Source organism: Ammospiza nelsoni, chromosome 10 (genome assembly GCF_027579445.1).
Source record: "Ammospiza nelsoni isolate bAmmNel1 chromosome 10, bAmmNel1.pri, whole genome shotgun sequence".
NCBI classification, from domain to species: Eukaryota; Metazoa; Chordata; class Aves; order Passeriformes; family Passerellidae; genus Ammospiza; species Ammospiza nelsoni.
Window position 1 is genome coordinate 24606861 of NC_080642.1, and position 18726 is coordinate 24625586.

Sequence of the window (18726 nt, forward strand, 5' to 3'; positions counted from 1 at the left end):
GGCAAATTCAGAATCATAATTAAGATGCATGATCTGCATGATATATTGCTTTAAAAGTTACATATATGAAGTTATTAAACTACTATTTTCACCAGGTTTTCCTGGAGAAATATTTTCTGAGACTTTGTACTGTAGACAGCATGTAAAAATATATGAGGTACTTCAAATTGTAATAAGGAAAACTTGAGCTCGGTCTTTGGAGGATGAATTGCTAAAGCACACACTTCATATTATATTTGGTTGTTTGTAGCAAGACTGTTGCAGTTACCATCTATGTAATTATTCACACCACATTGCAAAAAGAATGAGAAATCTGCTTTCCAAACACAGATTTACAGTCCATTAAAGACTTCTGGTTTAGTGTACAGCAGGAGATACATCAGGAAACAAAGCTTAATCATCACCATCCAGATGAAAATGTTTTGAAGGGTGGAAAGTAATTCAGAAGAGCCTTAGATCAATTTCGTTGTTGAGACTTTGCATTATATTTGATGTCACCACTTTGCAGCTCTGACCTGGAAGGTTCTGTGCAATAACCTGTATCTTGTGAGCATACTCATACTTTTTAGACCTTGTTGATGTTTTTTCATTACATGCTGATGTCTGCAGTTTACCTGTGTAAAAAATGAATTCAGACTGAGCTCTTGCAATAGACACTGCAGAAAATATATGAAGGTGTATAAAGTTAACTCTCTCAATTATTTGACAAAGAGAATCCTAAAGAATCCAGTGCTCTCTTCCTCCAGCACCCAGATTAAAATATTATGTATTGAAAATGGCCACTGCCCAGCCTTTCTAATTCACATACCTGGTACAACACAGATACTTTTCAGATCATTATACACCACTTTCTGCTCTGCCTAGCTTCCCAGTAATTTATTGACACTTATTGAAAGTGTTTGATTGCTCAGAGTTCAGTAGGATTTTCTTTTCCCATGTGGGGTTGGAATACTTTTTATCAAAATCTGCATCCCAGGAGGGTATGGATATGTTTCTGTCCTTATGTGCCTACCAATCCATGGAAAGCTAATCCCTTCTGCCATCACATCTGTGAAAGGATTGGGTTATTGGGAGTCCTGGCTATCCCAAAATGGGCAGTGGGGGAATGCAATTGTAGCCAGGGTCAGAATTTACACTCTGACTCCTGAAATGGCAAAGGACCATCTTTTACAGTCCTGAAGAACTTGAAAAATCACTTTTTAGAAAGTTTTTAGCTCATTCCTAATGAAATGAGGCAGCTGAGTGATCTATGTCTGTTTTTTTCATTGCACATACCTTTTGAGACTATCGACAGTGTTTAACCAAATTTAAAAGAGATATAATAGACTATAAAAGATTTCTGCAAGTTTTACACTGGCAGTTAAGTAATCAAGGAATATTCAAATTAGTGGTTTTACCAAGAGAATTGTCCAAATGTGTGTTTTTAATGACAAGTCCCAACTGGTCAGTCAGCATTTCTGGGTGGGAACAGAGCTGATGTGGTGAAAAAGTGTATATATGTTAGGGGCAAAAATCTGTAGGGAACCAGGCTTCATCAGTTCTGTCTCTTGGGGAACCAGCTATTGTACAGCAGAGCACTGAGATGCTGCATAGATGTGAAACCTCAGTTCCAGTTCAGCTTTTGTCTTTCAGTAAAAGAGTGTGATGTGTAGAGACTCTTTCAACATTTGGACAGTGGAGCTGAACAAAACAGAGACCATTATATACAATTTCTGTCAAGACTTGTGAATGGTCTGTGTTAGCCTGCCAAATGCAAATGAGGATTATCCATTCATTTAGTCCAAGAGAGAAAATGATACAACTTCTTTGGTTCAATTACTTTCTGTGACAAACAAACAAGGAAGAGAGGACTCCAATATGGCAAATGGTCAACTTCAGATAGCTGTAAGGGCTGTAGAAATCACACTGCTCTGATAGTAATCCTTATTTTACATTATTTGCTGAGACATAGTCCTTACATCTTCAAAGTGATTTATATGTTCCCCCCAGAAGTAGAAAATCTTGAAGAAGAATTGAGACCCAAGTCTCACTTACTTGCCTTGGACCTTTAAGGCAAGGATATATTCATCTTGGTTGGAATGTGGGGTGTTCTCAGGCAGTGCCTGAGCAATCCTATTTTCTCTCTGCTGTATTTTCAGGCAAGGCACTAATGCAGTTTTGTACATCTCTGTCATGAAGCGGAGACATTCCACTATTTCCAAATGCTGGTCATGGGTGGGAGTGAAAGGGTTGTAGAGCTGCAAAGTTCTGGCTCGTTTCCAGCATGTCAGCCCCTAGCACTTTGCAGAAAGAGGCCCCAAGGAAAGGGTTCAGTAGCCCCTCTGCACCTCAGCTGGGTGTGTGAGACTCACCTGAGGAGCTGATGAGGCTCTGGGAGAAAGGTGGGTGGGCTGAGGGGAGACAGACATGCATTGGTGGTTGCTGATAAGGCTGGCCCTCAGAGATGAACATGGTACAGAACAGCTGGGCACCCCAAAGCAGCGGGTTGGATGCCAGGCTGGTGCACTCTCCTGGCTGCTCTCTGTTGCCCAGAGGGAAGCCCTATGTCACTGTGGGAGCTGAGCTGACAGACTGTGCCTGTAACCTTCAGGCAGTGGGTCCAACTCAGCCCAGAGGCCAACAAACTGCTACAAAAGCAGGCTCTCACCTGAGTGACCTGCCCTCCAAGCTGGAGCTGTCTTGGCAGAATATCTGTGCTTCCTGGCAAAGCCTCATGTCCTCAGCAGCACCATGTTATGGCTGGTCACTCAGGAGAAAAACCTCTAGTGCATCATACAGAGAGCACAGACCTCCAGTACCTGTGGCTTCAAGCAGGTTTCATCAGTACCCTCTCACTGCAAGACCTAGTTTAGAAAATAAAAAGTAAAATTTATTACCTTTGTCTCACAAAGACATTTTTTTGAAAGATAAAGAACTATTTCGGTTGAAATATTTATTCCAGGAGCTTGATTTGGAGAGACACTTGGTTTGTGGTTCATCTTTCTTTCCCAGCACTGGTGGGTTAGTGTCTTCCCCCAGACATATCTCCAAAAATGCTCAGATATTTTTGAAGGAAATGAAGTGGGGGCAGCTTGCCCTCTGCTGGCTGCTGGTACCCAGGCGTTAGAAGGAACTCCAAACAGGGACTCTTGGAGCTGAACTCGTGATCTGCCTAATTCAGGAATATAAACTGGTTATACCCAGATGGGTGTTGACATAAAAGCCCCTTCTTTAAGGTGCCTGCTGTGGGAAGTGGTGTTGTCTATCAGCAGCCAGCATGAGCAGGTGCATAATCACCCTCTGACTTGAGCTGGAACCATCAGGTGTCAGCCTAGCTCTGTCTCCAGGATTTTCAGTGCTGAGTTGCATCAGTTATCTCCTTTCCAACAAGCTGCCTTTCTCTGCCCCACCATGCACACAAGATTGTGTTCGCAGTGAAGTCAACAGCACCTTCATATTTTCTTGGAGAGAAACAATGAAGGGTCAGATGGGTAAGTCAGTAATGGCCAGTACTGCTTCCTGCATCTGACTGTCTTTCATGAGATGATACAACACACACAAGCTGTGCTCTCCTCCCGCCCCCTTGACCAGTTGCAGGGAAGGTGACCAAGGGTGACACAGTGCATCCCAGGGCTCCACTGTGCACTCAGGGTAATATACTTGTGTATACAGTATATATATACACAAACAGCTTGTGCTTCCATACTCAAACTTGTCTGCCCTACAGCTCCTCTGTTCTTGTGAACTGGTTCTGCAGCTGCCCCAAATTTGTTTTGCCATGACCTTCTGTCAAAAAGAAAAGCTGTTTCTATAACCCTTGTATTTCATACTTTAATGTTAATCCTGAAATTCTTTACCTAAATCCAAATATGCATTGCTTTTACAATTTTAAAGGAAAAATACTTATCTTGGATCTTAAATGCCCAAATGCATCTGACTAAACAAGGCCACCTTAAAATAGACCCCAGGAGGAAAAGATCCAATTGTTGACTTGTTAAACACCAAATTAAAACAAAACCCTGAAGAAATGAAGGGGTGGCAGTCAATGATGTTACAGTTGCATAGGCATTGATAGTTAGAAAAGTGGCATACATCCAGAAGAGGCCCACAGCAAAAAAGAGGGAAGCTGGCTCACATGGAGGGTGGGATAAGGTACTGCAGAAAATGATTTGTATTTTCAAATCAAATTTAAGGACAAGTGTATATATATTCTCTAGTTGGAAGACTATTCATTAAATGATATGAAAGAAAGTGAAGGAGAAAGTAATTATGGTGACAAGAAAGAACGCAAAACACTACTGTAATTTTTCTTTAGCTCCCTGAAGACTGCAGGCTTTGTGTTTCAATGCATGAGCTACTGTTTGGCATGTTTCCTGAACCACTTTGTCTATTCACTTCTTGCTAATGTGAAAGTGCCCAGACTCCCTGGAAAGGCAGCTTTGTTGGAAACCTTTCATTATCAAGGATTAGCTGTTTGGTAAACCTGTGTCCCCTTTAACCGTTTGACGGGAAGTGGCGACTAATGAAGGGCTCATTGTGGTGCTGCTGTGAGTGTGGGACTGGAAGCTGTTTTATTGCTCAGCTTGCAAATCAGGCTCCTTTGTGCTCCCAAGGACTAAAGGGAAACTGAGTCATGCCCTTTGATTCTGCTGAAAACATGTGGTGAAAAATATGCTTCCCTTTCTTGGTGCTCTTGCCCTGTTTGTGGTCTAAAGGCTTTATGCATCTGGGAATTTTGTTGATATGTTACAGAATTGTGTCCGTAGATTTTAAAAGGCTTGTGTCAATGCCTAGGTACAGCTTACCTGAAACCTCTTCATATAATACCAATATGAAAAACTGAAATAATAGAAACCACTAAGTAGCTTTATCACCTCAGAGTGTAGTTGAAAAGCTTTTTAAAAAACCAAATCTGACATCCTCATCCCATCTCTAGTTGGACAGAAGGCATGGTAACCAAATACAGGATTTACATCTTCACTGATAAACTTCCATTTTGTGTGTTACATCTCAAGAGATATTTCTTAAAATCTTTTATAGAAGTAATGGACTAGAAATCATTTTGTATGAAAAATGTCCAAGTACAGCTTAAATCATAAAGAAATCCTACTGAAAATCATAATCAGAGTCTGTGATGTCAAACAGGATCCTTTTATCTCTATAATAAATCTTTCTCATTGAAACTCCCACACAACTCATAACCCCAAGGATGCCCAGTGCCTGCAAATGCAAAGGAGCAAAGAAAGGCAGCTCTGTAAACCACACGGGCAAGAAAATAAAGCCCTACCCACAGCACCAACCAGGCTCCATGTGTTTGGGGAGGTGAGTGTGGAAGCACCCAGGGAGCTGTTAAAGGTCCAGAGACTGTTGAGCACCAGTGCTGTTGGGTGGTGGGCCCAGGTCAGTGTGGAACTGCTTGTTTTCAGTTGAGAGAAGGCCCCAGGAATATGGCTTGGAAATTGCTCTTCCCCTCTGTTAAAGCTAAGCAGGCCAAGTGCAGGGAGTGTCCCTGCTGATGCAGAGCACAGGTGACACAAGTGGCTCCTGCCTAGGGAAGTGGCTCTGGGTGAGTGTTACTGGCTCTGTCTGTGCAGGAAGGGCAGTCAGGTAACCCAGGGATTTGTGTGTGATTGGGGGAGTCATGGAAGAGATTGTGATCTAATGCTGAGTTTTGAACTCATTATCTGTCCTGCAGAGCACTCATCATGCACATAAATGTGTGGGGTGGGAAGTGGCTGGACAGTGGCCAACAGCACAGAGGCTGCTGCAGCCCACATCCTATGGTCCCACTTCCCAAGCTGTGCCTGACTTCCCAGCTCCACATGGCTCCCATCTACTTGTACAGAGCTGTGTGAGCCAGATGGCAATATTCAAATCTGAGCACTCATTGGCCCTATCTACAGCATCCCAGAAATCCTGTTTCTGGGTCAAACCATGACAGAGCACATAGGGACTGTGTAGCTTTCTACTGGTGATCCTCAATAGTTTTCACTGCAAGCTTTTTATGCATTGATGCCAAAGTGGCTCCATACCATTCATAAAGAGAGGAGATGTGGTGCTGCTTTTATACATTTTTGGTGTAGGTGTAGAAGGGAGCTTTAGGACCCTGGTCCCCAGCACAGTTCAGGGCTTTGTGGTGGTACAGGGGGACAGGGCACCACCAGGACACAGGACAGGAGCTGTGGCACTGCTGGTGACTGATGACAGCAGTGCAAACCAGGCTCTCCATCTTCAAAATTAAACACTGACCTGCCAGGCTGAGTGCCATTTGAGCTGCCCCCTCTCTGCTGGGTCTTTTCCTCTGTCTTGCTTGGTCTTGGCTCTTTCTTTCTGTGGGGATGGGGGAAAGGAGGAAATTACTTCCTGCCCCAACAGCCCAGGTCCTCAAATGTTTGTGTGCCAGGTTTGAGCCTATTGCTGCTTGCGTGCCCTAGATGTCCTGAATGCTCACCCCTTCACCTTGCTTGGCCATGAGTTTTGCCTGCAGACCTGGCATGGCCCTGGACAGGGTTTCTATCCTGGTTTTTATCTTTTCCTCTGTCATGGACTGAGCTTCTGTGGGCTTCCTGAGAAATAACCCCAGAGCCACCACCTGTGTGCAGAAGTTGGGGATGGACTGGTGAGTGACTCCAGCATAGGGCACCAAGAATGGAGCTGCCCAAATAAAGATTCCATTGGTCTCTCTGGAGATGAAATAGTGCCAGCATGTAGCCAAACTCAGAGAGAAGACAGTAAAAAAAAAAAAAAAAAAAAAAAAAAATCTATTGAATTATTATAGTAATTACAACTAGAGAGCCCCCCTCTGATTAACATGGAGATTAACCTTACTTTAAGGTATTGCAAACACAATCCTGGTCAGTTTTAGAAGTACTGAACATAAATACAGCAAGTGCTGAAACCCACTTGTCAGAAACCTGGTGGCCTCATAAAGAGAGCTGCTGTGCTAAAGGGGGACCAAAGACTGTAGCTCAGCCTCAAGAACTCTCCTGCCTCTGGGCAGGGGGCATCTGCTCTGGGCTTGTTGATCCTAATTTGGTCCTTCCTGCTTAAGTTAACCATACACAACCAGCACCAAGATTTTCCTGCTCAGGGCTCTCTGCAGAGCCTTCCACCAGAGGGCAGCTGGGAAAAGGAATGCGATGGGCTTGCCTGGCTCGGGATGAGAGCAGCTAATTCGATGCTAATTATTATGCTTGTAACTTCCTCCCTAACCAGATGCAATCCCCTTCAGCCATTTCCAATGGCATTATGCTTAGGGAATGCTTCTCACAATAAAAGCAAAGGCAGTGTTCTTTCCCAATTGCCCCAAGATCCATTCTCAGACGTAATCTGAGCTAGAAACAGTACAATTAGTTATTTGTGTTCCTGAATTACCAAAACACTAAGCTTTAAAAATCCAATAATGCCTCTGAATGATGTGTTTGCAATCAGTTTATCCCTGCGCTCCATTAATTGCAGATCTGGTACACTTTGTACAGTCTAAGGTGAGAAGAGCAGAGGAGTCAGCAACTTTTTACTCAGCACGGTATCTCTTCTCTCTATGAATTATGTGGACCCACTTTGGAGCCACTTCTAGATATAAAGAGCTTATGGTGAAAAACTATTGTAGGATCACAAGGAAAAATAAGTGACAGCTGCTGCCTGGAGCAGTCATACATGAAGAATATAGGGAATGGAGCAAAACTACTTGTGCTAAGTACTTATTTTGCCTTTCCTTGTGATGAAAGAAGCTACTCAGCTATGAGACTTGGTATCCATCTGCACTACCATATCCCACACTCCCTGTGGCCATGATGTGTGCTTTAACTGTTACATCTTACAGATAATCACTGAAGACTGAAACAAAAGATCCAGTGTTTTTCAAACAGAGACAAGTAGCAGCTCTGACCACCCCCTAAGGACTAATCGCAGTCTAATTGTACTTTTTCTTTTCATACTTTCTCTTTTGCACTTTCTCTCATTTGGTGTCCCTTTTATTTGTACTGTTACTTTCTCTGGGGAGAGAGATTTGCTCCTCCATCTCATGTTGAAGCTGAATTCAGCTAAAGTCCATACGATCTCTACTGCACTAATAGCAATTCTTACTGTGGAAGAGAATTGGACTTCAGAGAAGCTGCAGCTAGATGATGAATTGAAATATTATTTCAAGTTTTTCATGTCTCATGCTGTAAATGAGAAGCTACATCGCTGTATTCATCTATCACAAAGGTAACAAAAACCTCTTAGTTATGACATAGTGTGTGTGGCTGGTGTCTGATGGTCAGGACAAACACAGGAGACTTGGCAGGAGCATCATCTCCAGATGAAAACAGGTCAGAGACAGATGGATTTGGAAAGAGTAGGGGGATAGGAACCTAAAAGAAGGACCAGTTAACCTCAGAGGCATGCAGAAGAAGTGAATAACTTGTTCCTGCCAGTTTACCAGACTGGAACAGCAGAAGATTCTTTCCTCCTAGAAGTCCATGGTGGTACCCAAATGAGGCCATAGGTTCTGCAGTGGCTGCCTGCTGGCAGGGGAGCACGGGCTGTGCAATTCCCCACCAGCCTGCCCTCATTCTCCATGGACACAGGGCTCTTTTGGTGCCTAACACAGCTGCTGGTTCCCTCTTTGTAACCCAAAGACAATAATAAACTCGAGTTTTAAATGAATTCTGTCCATCGTTGTGTTAAGTGAACCATGGCACTTGTGAAAATCCATTTATGTTATATAGTTAAGGACTCTACTCAAATACAGAGTGTCACACAAGTCACCTTCATTCTGATTCTTAGTGCCTGAGAGCCTCATTTTGCAACCAGAGTGATGTTCCTTTAGCCCTATTTTCCAGGAAGAGTTTTCAGTTAAATCAAGACAGCTTTTTTTTTCCCCCATGGGCAGGTGGATTGAAAGCAATTGTATGGGCGACTCCTTGTTTTCTAAAGGTCAAACTGACTTTTAAAAATTTTTTCCTGTATCTCTGCACAGGAGTGCCAAGCAAGTGCTGTAAGAAGGACTGCTGGAGAAACAGAGGAGAGAACTTCTGAGAAGGCACAGTGCCACACTGAGGTCAGAGCCACTTCTGTTTGAGTTGGGATTGTGCTTTCATTCATGGTATAGTCAAAAGAGCTCTTTGCAGGGACTGTAATCATCTGTGTCTTAACAGTTTAAAGCAAATTCTGGCTCCTTTACATGGGGATATTTGAGCATCACAAGAAAATGTTCAGAAAAAAAATATATTTCAACATGATCCATACCAGCTTTAAAAGCTGCCAATTGTCTTTAAAGAAATTTTGGAACATCCTTCAGTGGAAAATTAATTTTATAGCATAATTTTTCTATTAAGCTCTGACAATACCAAATACACAAATGTAAGTTTATTCACTCCTTGTACATGTTATGATATTGAATTATGATAAGCTTTTAATTATATGATGGTACAATAAATTTCATGTACAAGTGTAACAATAGGTAATTTATTGATTCATCTGAAGACAATGCAACTTAGAGTTGTTCAGCCCTTCCTAGGATTGTCTCCCACGTAGGTACAAAAACTACAGCTCAAAACTTCAAAGCAGCAGTGGAGATATTTTTTGCATGACTATGAGCTATGGGGAATTAGCTGTTGTTTGCATCTGTCAAACAATGAGATTCCAGAACTGAATCCTTTTTTTCATATGAAGTTGAATTGGATAAGTCAGTGTCTCAAGCCCTGTACCTGGAGCCCTGTTTGATGCTGGTTTTACCAGTTCATTTCATTAATTTTGGTGGCATTATGTAGCCCTGTTTTATGAAGGCTCATAATGCTCCCAGAGCACTCACACCTTTCTGTGTAATTTGTGCCTCCACTGCCATAGGATGCAAGTGCCTTCTATTCTTTGTGTTTGCTGTTCCATTACAGCAATTCAGGGAAGCACAATTATTCTTGGGGAAAAGTTGAAGGGAGGTGCAACATCTATGATACAGCTTGTCTCTGCTCTCTTTTCACATAATTGTTCTATTTCAAAGGTTGGTGCAGTTCTTCCATCTTGCTTCTTCTCTGTTTTTTATTTACTACATCTCAGTTCTTCCCAAAGCCATAAAGTGCCTCAGTTTCCATAGGTTCATCTTTCCTGCTTTCTCTAATTTGGCTTTTGTCTCTGCTGCCAAAAGTGTGGTGTATAAACTAGAGCAAAGTTTCTGAGGCATAAAGGATACTTACAAGAACATCTCATGTATTGTTCTTCTAATTTGAAATAAATGAAATTTACAGCACACAAAATGAATGTATGATGCAAGAGGGACCATAAAAGCACCTGGCCAGGGAAGCTCCTTTCTGCCATGTTCCCTTCCTGCCCATGGAACAGTTCACACTCTTTGTAGCTAAAACTGGCTCAGGTTAAAAGGCAAATTCTGCGTCTGGGGAGGAGGAGTCAAAGGGCTGTACCTGCACCTGTGTGCAGCTCTCTCAGGGGGTCTTGGGGGGAGACTTCAGTTGAGAAGTCCAATTTGGAGCACAACAAAAAATGAAAAAATAAGCCTATTCACTGAATTCTGGGTAAGGCTAAGAGGAAAGCTTGTCAGCCAGTGCTGCCGGTGGTCTGCTGGACTGCTTATGGCCTTTCCTAGCAGGCACCCATTCAAAGTTATTCATGTGCAGTCCCTTCATTTGAGCAATTTTCTCTGTCAGTTTAGTACCTGTGTATATTCTCCTAAATTCAGGAATTTTGCAGTGAGGATGCATAAATGTGTCCCCTTTCCTGTGTTCTCCTCACAAGAACCAGAACATCAGACAACACCCTGGACAGACTTACCTACCTTTGAAAAGGCAGAATGGTAAAACTGGTTTCATAGAGTTCCTGTCTGAGAGAATACCACTCTTCAAACATCCTGGATTTTAAATGTTTCTGCTGCTCCCTGGGAAAATAAGTGGTAAAACAAGCTAGTGTGGATGTGAAACCAGTTACAGAAGTGAGTTACCTACACATAAAGAGTCTTAAAATGTGGGTTTTTCACATAATGAAGTAATTTCTGTTTGCTTTTAACATGAGAGCTGATGATCCTTTCCTGTTGGAAAGGATCCTGTGCAGCAAGTGTTTGGGGAGGTGAGGGCCTTGGTGTTTCAGTAACTGAGCAGCTTCCTTTAAAACCTATCAAAGTTCAGCTCACTTCCTTTACCTGATCCAGAAGGTGCTGATTTACAAGCAAGGTCAGACCTTGCAAACAGCATTGAGGATCCCTTGAGCTCAAAAGGCATATTCACATTTCTGGCATGTCAAGAGTGGAGAAGAGCACTGCTTCTAGTGAAAGCTGCACATCATATTTTAAATCTAAACAGTTTATGAGTCCTGACCCCTGTTTGAAAATAGGGGTCCTAAAAGAAATCTGTGGAATGACAGCTGAGATCACCAGCCACTTTATAGATATTTAAGAACCTGTCTCTAGGGGTCCTGTTTCAAAATTTTGGATTAGGCTTACAGTCTCTGCAGGTCTTCTCTCCACAAAATGAAATTAGTTATTGATTCAAACCCACCATGGGCACTTATGGTTTACCCAAGTTAGGAATCATTGGAAACATTGCTTTCATTAATTTTTAGGGCTTCCTAAGATAGTAAATTTTCCTGGAGTAATGCAGATTATCAGTGAAACTTATGGGAAAACTCATGTCTCTTGAAATAATATCTCATATCCTCATATCCCTTCCATTGACTTGCAGGAAATGGAAGGAAAGGGCTTCAGCAATAACTCAGAGATACACCTAGGCTTATGTGATAAAGGAAAAAACTGTGGAAAAATTCAGATTGTTTTTCAATCCTCCTTTTCCTAGCTGTTGTTCAAGCAGATGTTACCTACAAAAACTGGGATCCTTGGAAGCAGAAACACAAATAGTATAACTTAAAATAAAAATTGCATGGAGTCTAAATGGACCCAAACCAGTCTTGTGTGTGGTTTGAACTACTGGTAGGAGAATAATAATCCATATAAAGAGCTGTGCTGCAGCTGCTGACATGAAAATGATCAGTGTATAAAAATGTGTAATACAGACAGCATTAATATTGCCTTAATTAGAAGTTGTTTACTTAGAGATAGCAGCTAAATATTGTTTCTTGAGGATTTAAAAAAAACCAAAAGAGCAGATTTATGGAAGGAAAGAGTTGTCCATAGCTAAACTTATTTACCTGAGAAAGGGTCCCAGCATTACATGATTGGAGGTTATTTAATTTGAAGAAACAGGAGACAGAGATGTTTCTCTGTGTGGATGTAGGACCATAGCCAATTAAAAAACCAGAAATTAATTTTCCCAGATTGAACTGGAAACATCTAGAATTCATTTAATCCTGAATAACTTAGTTCAAATGTATGGAAGTCTTTTATTTTCTAGTACACACTACAATAGTTGGGAGAAGAGTTTCAAGAATTATTATTTCAATAGTGTTGTCAAGACATGAAGCAACATACTGCTTTCCTGGTCTGTCAACACTGTCCTAGGAAGTGTGAACCAAAGTGAACTTCTATTTGTAGGAAAGATTGTTGTGGTAGATTTTCCTAGAAACCAGCACATAGCTCAGATGAGAAAGAAAGAAATAAAATACTTGTAGCACCAATTTGCAGTGAAGGCAAGATGGCAGATGGAGAGCACAGCAAAAAGGAAGTTGGCTGCTTTCCATGGCACTCTACAGCTTTCACTGTCCTGGGGCTGTGCAACTGGTTTTCTGTGCATGGAGCAGATGGGATAAACAGGCTTAATCTTGTTTTTCTTGATGTTGTGACTCACCTGAGCTTTAGTGTGTGTGATTTGGAGACCATGGTTAAAGAGCAAGGGCTGAGACGACGTAAGGAATGAGGACACCCTGTAAGTCAGGGGACAAAATGAGACACCCTGTAAGTCAGGGGACAGTCCAGTGTGGTCTGGTCCATAGCTGAGAGCCTGACAAAAACAGCTTTTCTAATTTGATAAATTCCACAAGCACATGGCTGTTTGCTCGCAACCTTTTTCAATCTGTATCATGCTCTGTAGGAAAGAACTACAGAGAACTTTGTGGGGAGGCAAAGGGAGCATCTGGCAGGCTATGAAGCTGGTAGCTAACCCCTAATGACTCAGAAGAAAGCTTTGTGCCTTGCCTTGACTTAAAGCTAAATCATAGACAACCAAGCTGGTCTCAGCCCAATTACTAATGCCAGGCACACACAAACAACGTGGAGTTTGGGATGCAGTGATATCTTCCCAGTTTGAAACATTTACATTTCTTGCCTAAACTGCGCTTTTAGGGACAGATTCTCCCTTATCCTGATCTGCTGTGCTTTTACTGCTGCTTGGAAAGAGATTTTTGCAGGTTACTTCTGCAAGACAGACTCGGCGCAGTGGACAGGAGAAGTGATGATCAAAGCAGGTTTAGTGCTGACAGATGAACATGGACAAGCTTGAGCCTGCAAATGCTTAGAACTGCCTTGGTGCATAGGCAAAGGCAAACCAAAATATTCTTATTGTCTGATAGACACATACTGGGAAAAATTTGGCCTATCATTGTAAAAATGTTTTAAACTATTCCTCATGGCTGAATTTTTTTTTAAACTTATGCCTTGAACTCTCAAAGGGATCTAAAATATTCTATAGCAGTGTTTCCAAAGGTAAAAAATGATGAATCCTCTACAACTGGCTCATTTTAGAACATAGATTTTCCAGATTTTCAGCTTGTTTTTGTGAGGAAAAAAACAAGGGTCTAGCCAGAGAGCCTCATCCTCCATTTTTATACTGACATTGGTGTTTGAGTTCTCTGGAATGTGCAGACAAAATCGCCTGGCAAATGTGAGTTCATTCAAGTGTAAAATGCTCTGCATCTCTGACTTTCTCAATTGCTGAGGTTGTCCAGGTCTGGTTTTCCTCTCTGTCGATGAGGTAATTATTTTCATTTTTCCTCACTGTCAACTTCTCACAGATTTTCATTTCTTGTTATGGAAGGCTCTTATGAAAAGGCTTCATAATGACAATGCAATTTTTGTAGCTGCTTTGGGAAACCAGACATGAAGAGTTTTGTAGGTTGAAAAATGAAATTAGTTTTTTAGTTTTTATAGTTGAAAATCTTTCCCTGGGTTACTCCTGAGTACTTCAGGCTCAAGGACTCTATTCTTGGAAAAGTTAAGACACTGTAAATGAAATTCTGTCATGCATGAGTCTCAGTGAGAACAATTAGTTGGTAAACTTAGCAAATTACTGGGCTGCTTTTTCTCCTCTGCTATGCTGAAATGCACCATTATTGTAGAACTGCTTATCTCAAAGAACAGAAATGGTTATGGTATCCCTTTTGCATTGTCCCTCACTGTTGGGACATCCTTCCATTGGGCTTTTCTGAACAGGTTGTTCAGGGTGTTGAGAACACAGCATAGCAGTTGACATAAATTGTACCTTACTCTGTCTTGCCATTGAAGAGTGAGCTAATAGTTGGGGTTCCACAGAAAGAAAGAATGTTTCTGGCCCTCTGGGTGTTGTAATTGTCTCCATTCAAGGTAGTGAGAAAAGCTTTAGAAGCTTTCTGGAGTTGGGGAAGACATTAAAATCTGAACAGCCAGGTTTGTAGCTGTATATTGAGCTGTATATATTAGTGAACATGGATCTCTGACAATTGCAGATGCCTTGGGTAAGACTTTGTCCTGCTCTTAAAGTCAGTGTGACAAGCCTGGGTATTTGGCTTCTTGGTATGCCACTTGACCCATGGCATATGTAAAAAATTCCTATCCAAAATACCTCAGATGAATGAGTCTGAAAATATATTAGTGTCAATTAACATAATGAGCTCTTATGGTCACCCAAACTATTTCTGTTCACCCAAGCATGCAAATACTTTACCAAACTGAAAATAATAAACCTGTGCCAAAGAGGAAATGGGGGAAGAGTGAAATTCCTGGTGGGATTGAACATTAGCAGCATTACATGGTTATGATTAATCTGTTTCCATTCTACACGTGTGAGGCTTGTTAATACTCTGAGTGCACATGGACTTTGGTAATCTCCAACCTCAGCACTCCAGTGGATGCACAAATGCTTTAGGGCACAGCAGGCAGAAAATCAGCAGCAGAGATGCACCTCCAAGAGCAGTCATTTTTCCCACTAAGAAATACATTGCAAGTGTGTGGTGCTGCTCAGTGGCTAAGGGTGCATTCTTAGGTATTAATGTAAATTCTTAGGTATTAATGTAATACATATCAGCTGCAGCATCAACACACACATGGTTAATCCTTGGAGCGCATATTAAATATAGGATGGTGACTTGGAACTGCTCAAACATAAAAAGCATGATGTTTTGGAGCCTGAGCCAGAGATCCCAACACATGGTGTGGTGCAGAATCAGTTCTGCAGCTGTAACTGCAACTACTCAGCCTAATCCATTCATAGAACTTTATTTTTATTTTACAAATTCATTAACTTGGTCTTGAAAGCAGAGCTGAGGAACTGATGGCTACAGGAGCAGGTGAGGCTGGCAGTCTGTGAGCTTCCCCCTCCCTTTTCTCTGCACTCTGCAGACCCAGCCTGCAGCAGCTCCTGATGTTGCAGCTGGCACTGCCTCCCTGCTGCCTCGGACATCTGCACTCAACAAGGTGCATTACAGCTCTGTGACATGACCTAGTGAGGGTTGCCTGGGACTGTTCTGATGCCTGACCCATTCAGAATTCAAAGATGCCCAAGTTAGTGTGGGAGATCTTTGGGAGATCTTACTCCTACCCATGGAGGTGTTGCAAATTTGCCATTTGTAGGGTGACTCAAATGCCACGTCTTGGCTTGCAATAACAACTGGGAGTAAGTTGCTGGAAGGAATTAGTACTAGAACTGTTTGTCTTTAATTCTTGCCAACTGCCATGCCATGCTAGTAAAGAGATGTGCATTTCTTGTTTTAATCTGCCATTTTCTCACTCATATTGGACTGTTTGTGTCCGGGGAAGTTACAGGAAAAGAGCTCTTGGTAGAGGCTGAGCAACACCTGGGTTTTGCAGTGGTGGGTAAGTGCCAATGCCAGCCAGGGAGTATGCAGCCAAGGGCTGGGTGTGCCCAATTCTTAGAGATCCAGCTAGTTCTGTGGAAGGGTGGAAGCATGTATTGCTTAGCTTCTCTGTTAGTAGAACAAACTGCTGAGTTCTCTTTATAAAGCAAACTGATTGCAAGGCAGAGTTTTAAAGATATTTGTGAAAAAACTACCTACTCAAAAGAACTAAATCTATCATGAAGATGTAAAAATCAGAAAAGCCAGGAAATCATCTGGATGGTATAATGCTGCAGGAAGAACACATGCAAGAGGGCAGACACAGTGAATGAATATTGAAGTTAGACTAGGAGATGTATACTGTGATTTCTTTGAAGATTGGTGCCATATCAACAAAGCAGGAAGCAGGAAAGCAAGTTGGTCATCAACCCCTATTCAAGGAACACAGAGCACTATTGTTTCTTATGCCTCTATTCACAATACTTTGTGCTTACAGGCTCAAAGCCTTGATCTGCATTTATATTTTCACTGTAAAGTGTAGCAATAGATGACAATAATGCCATATTTGTCTCTGAATATACAATCTATTCTGTGTTGTGTAGCTGTTGTCTATGTGTACATGATCTAATTACTTGGGCTAGAAGTGAAAGCATACAAATATATGTAAGTGTTGACACCTTGGTTGAAAATATGCTGGTTAACAAGAACAGCATTTATATGTTAATCAAAGGAATAATTGTACCAAAAGTACAAGTACTTCAGGTTTTTTTCTCAGTTTTGAAGTATTTCTTGACTGAAGAACTGACCCCATCTTGAATAACTAACCTTGTGATGTCACCCACTCAGGAAGAAAGCTCTAGACTTTCTCACCCCACACTGATCAGCTGTGGGATCTCATCAGAGACACAGCAGTTTGTGGGAATTTCTCTGTTGTGTGTGCACTCTGTATTCCTGGAATGGTTGTCAAAGTGCTTTTCCTACAGACAAACCTCTCCATAAGCACTCTGCCTCTGCCTCACCTATTAAACTTTCTGGATTAGAAATCTAAATGTTATGAGCCTTTGAAATAGTAACATTGTCCTAACCAGAATATATCACCTAATAAAAGAATATTCTCATTCCCTGTCTTACTGAATCTCCCTAGAGGCTTTCTCTGATCAACTTCAGAACAGACTGGCCCCCAAAACAGGACAAGGACTCTGATCTGACAGCAATTGTTTAGCAGCCTTGATATTGGCTGGCTTGGTTTTCATTCTCCCATCAGACTGGCAATACCTACTGCTGGGTTATGTCTTTGTGTCCTTGTTCCTGAAGCCTTGACATCATTGCAGAGTTGTGACTTCTGCTGTGCCACTGCCTCTCACCTTCCTGTGGCTGCCAGCACTCCCTCTGTACCTGGGGGGAGGCAACACAGAAATGGATTTTATGTCCCGTGCAGGGTAGATTTGGGGTGATGGCTGGGACTCTCATTTGTGTGACAGTAATACTTCCATCCAGGCAGAGACAGTTTCAATGGCACACTTGAATCAGATATAATGGTTGTAACTGAGACAGTTGTCACGAGTTCCTGAATAACTGAGAATAAAAGTACTGGATCCCTGCTTCAATATCCCCTGTCATTTCCATCACCTTCATGTGATAAACACCCCTCTGCCATTCACCTGGCTGGGACATTCTGGAGAATGGTGTGTGGAGAAGCCACTCATGCTGCTTCTTACTGTCTGACCACCAGCAGGACTTCTCCCCAGGCACAGGAGAAATCACAGAAACCTCCTTCTACACTGCATTTAGCTCTCCATTTGTTTGACTTGTTCAGGGTGTATTTAGGGTAGAATTATCATTTGGGACCTCAATACTTCTACTCTGGACTTCCTCTGAACTCTGCCAATTCTTCTAGAAAATCTGTTTGGAATTAATTTCACTGGCTTTATTAGGGCCAAAGGCAACTCTTGACCAGTGGCTCATTTTATCTCTTTTCTGCAAGGGACTTTTAAATGGACATGAATAAGATCTTTTCTAAATCCATAGCATGAGCTCCCTATTGGACTAGACTAAGAGGCAGCTAACTCTGTGTTACCCATGCCTCTAATTCAGAAAGAACTTCAGAGATCCAACCAGCTCTGAATTAACCTTGCAAGGTTCAAGGCTCCTGGGTCTCACAGGTGGGCTCAGTCTTGAGTGGAAGTATCAAACTGGAGTAGAAATATCTTCATTTTCATACCCCTATGGGTAGGGGCCTGAGGAGGCAGAGACAGCAGTGAGTCCTCCTTTCGGCAGCACCAGCAACTCCCCATACATACTTTGACAGAACAAACTTCAATCAGGCTTTGATGCATGAGTTTTGATTTTTGCATGAGAAAATTTGCTTTTTGCATGAAATATTTGATTTTTGCATGCTAAGATTTCCTTTATTGTTTTTCTTCAGAAGCTTATAATTCAAATCCATTCTTAAACTGTCCTATCATTTAGAGCATTGTCTGAGGAGTTCTAAGTTAGCTGATTTCCATAAGAAATGGGATTTTGTTGGGCAATGGTGGCCAGTGTTGCTGTCCAGGGATTTAGTTTAGCAGCACAAATGTTCATCCAGCAGAGAGCTGAGGCTGTGGTAAAACACAGAAATAGCTGTCTCAGCTTCCAAAAGCTCAGTTCCCCATTATAAGCCCAGAATCTCTTACCTTCTATGAAGACAGAAAACTTAAATGCTTTGATTACAGGAGGGAAATTCAGAAGGATTTGAAGAGTCCTTGAACCAACATGTTAGGCTACATCAAGAGGTATATTTTCATGATAATGGTAATCAAATGAACTGCCTGAGGGAAA

General features: G+C 41.9%; 1 protein-coding gene across 4 annotated transcripts in view; it reads left to right on the top strand.

Moving 5' to 3' along the window:
- ARHGEF4 (Rho guanine nucleotide exchange factor 4) overlaps window positions 1-18726 on the top strand; it is a 231277-nt gene that overhangs the window by 22153 nt on the left and 190398 nt on the right. For all 4 annotated transcript variants that reach the window (XM_059479348.1, XM_059479347.1, XM_059479345.1 and 1 more), the window contains one exon: window positions 8942-9022. Coding sequence is in view for 1 of the 4 variants with exons in the window: in XM_059479345.1 (XP_059335328.1) it covers window positions 8942-9022 (81 nt within the window). In the remaining 3 variants the exon portion in view is untranslated. The remainder of the gene's footprint in view (window positions 1-8941; window positions 9023-18726) is intronic.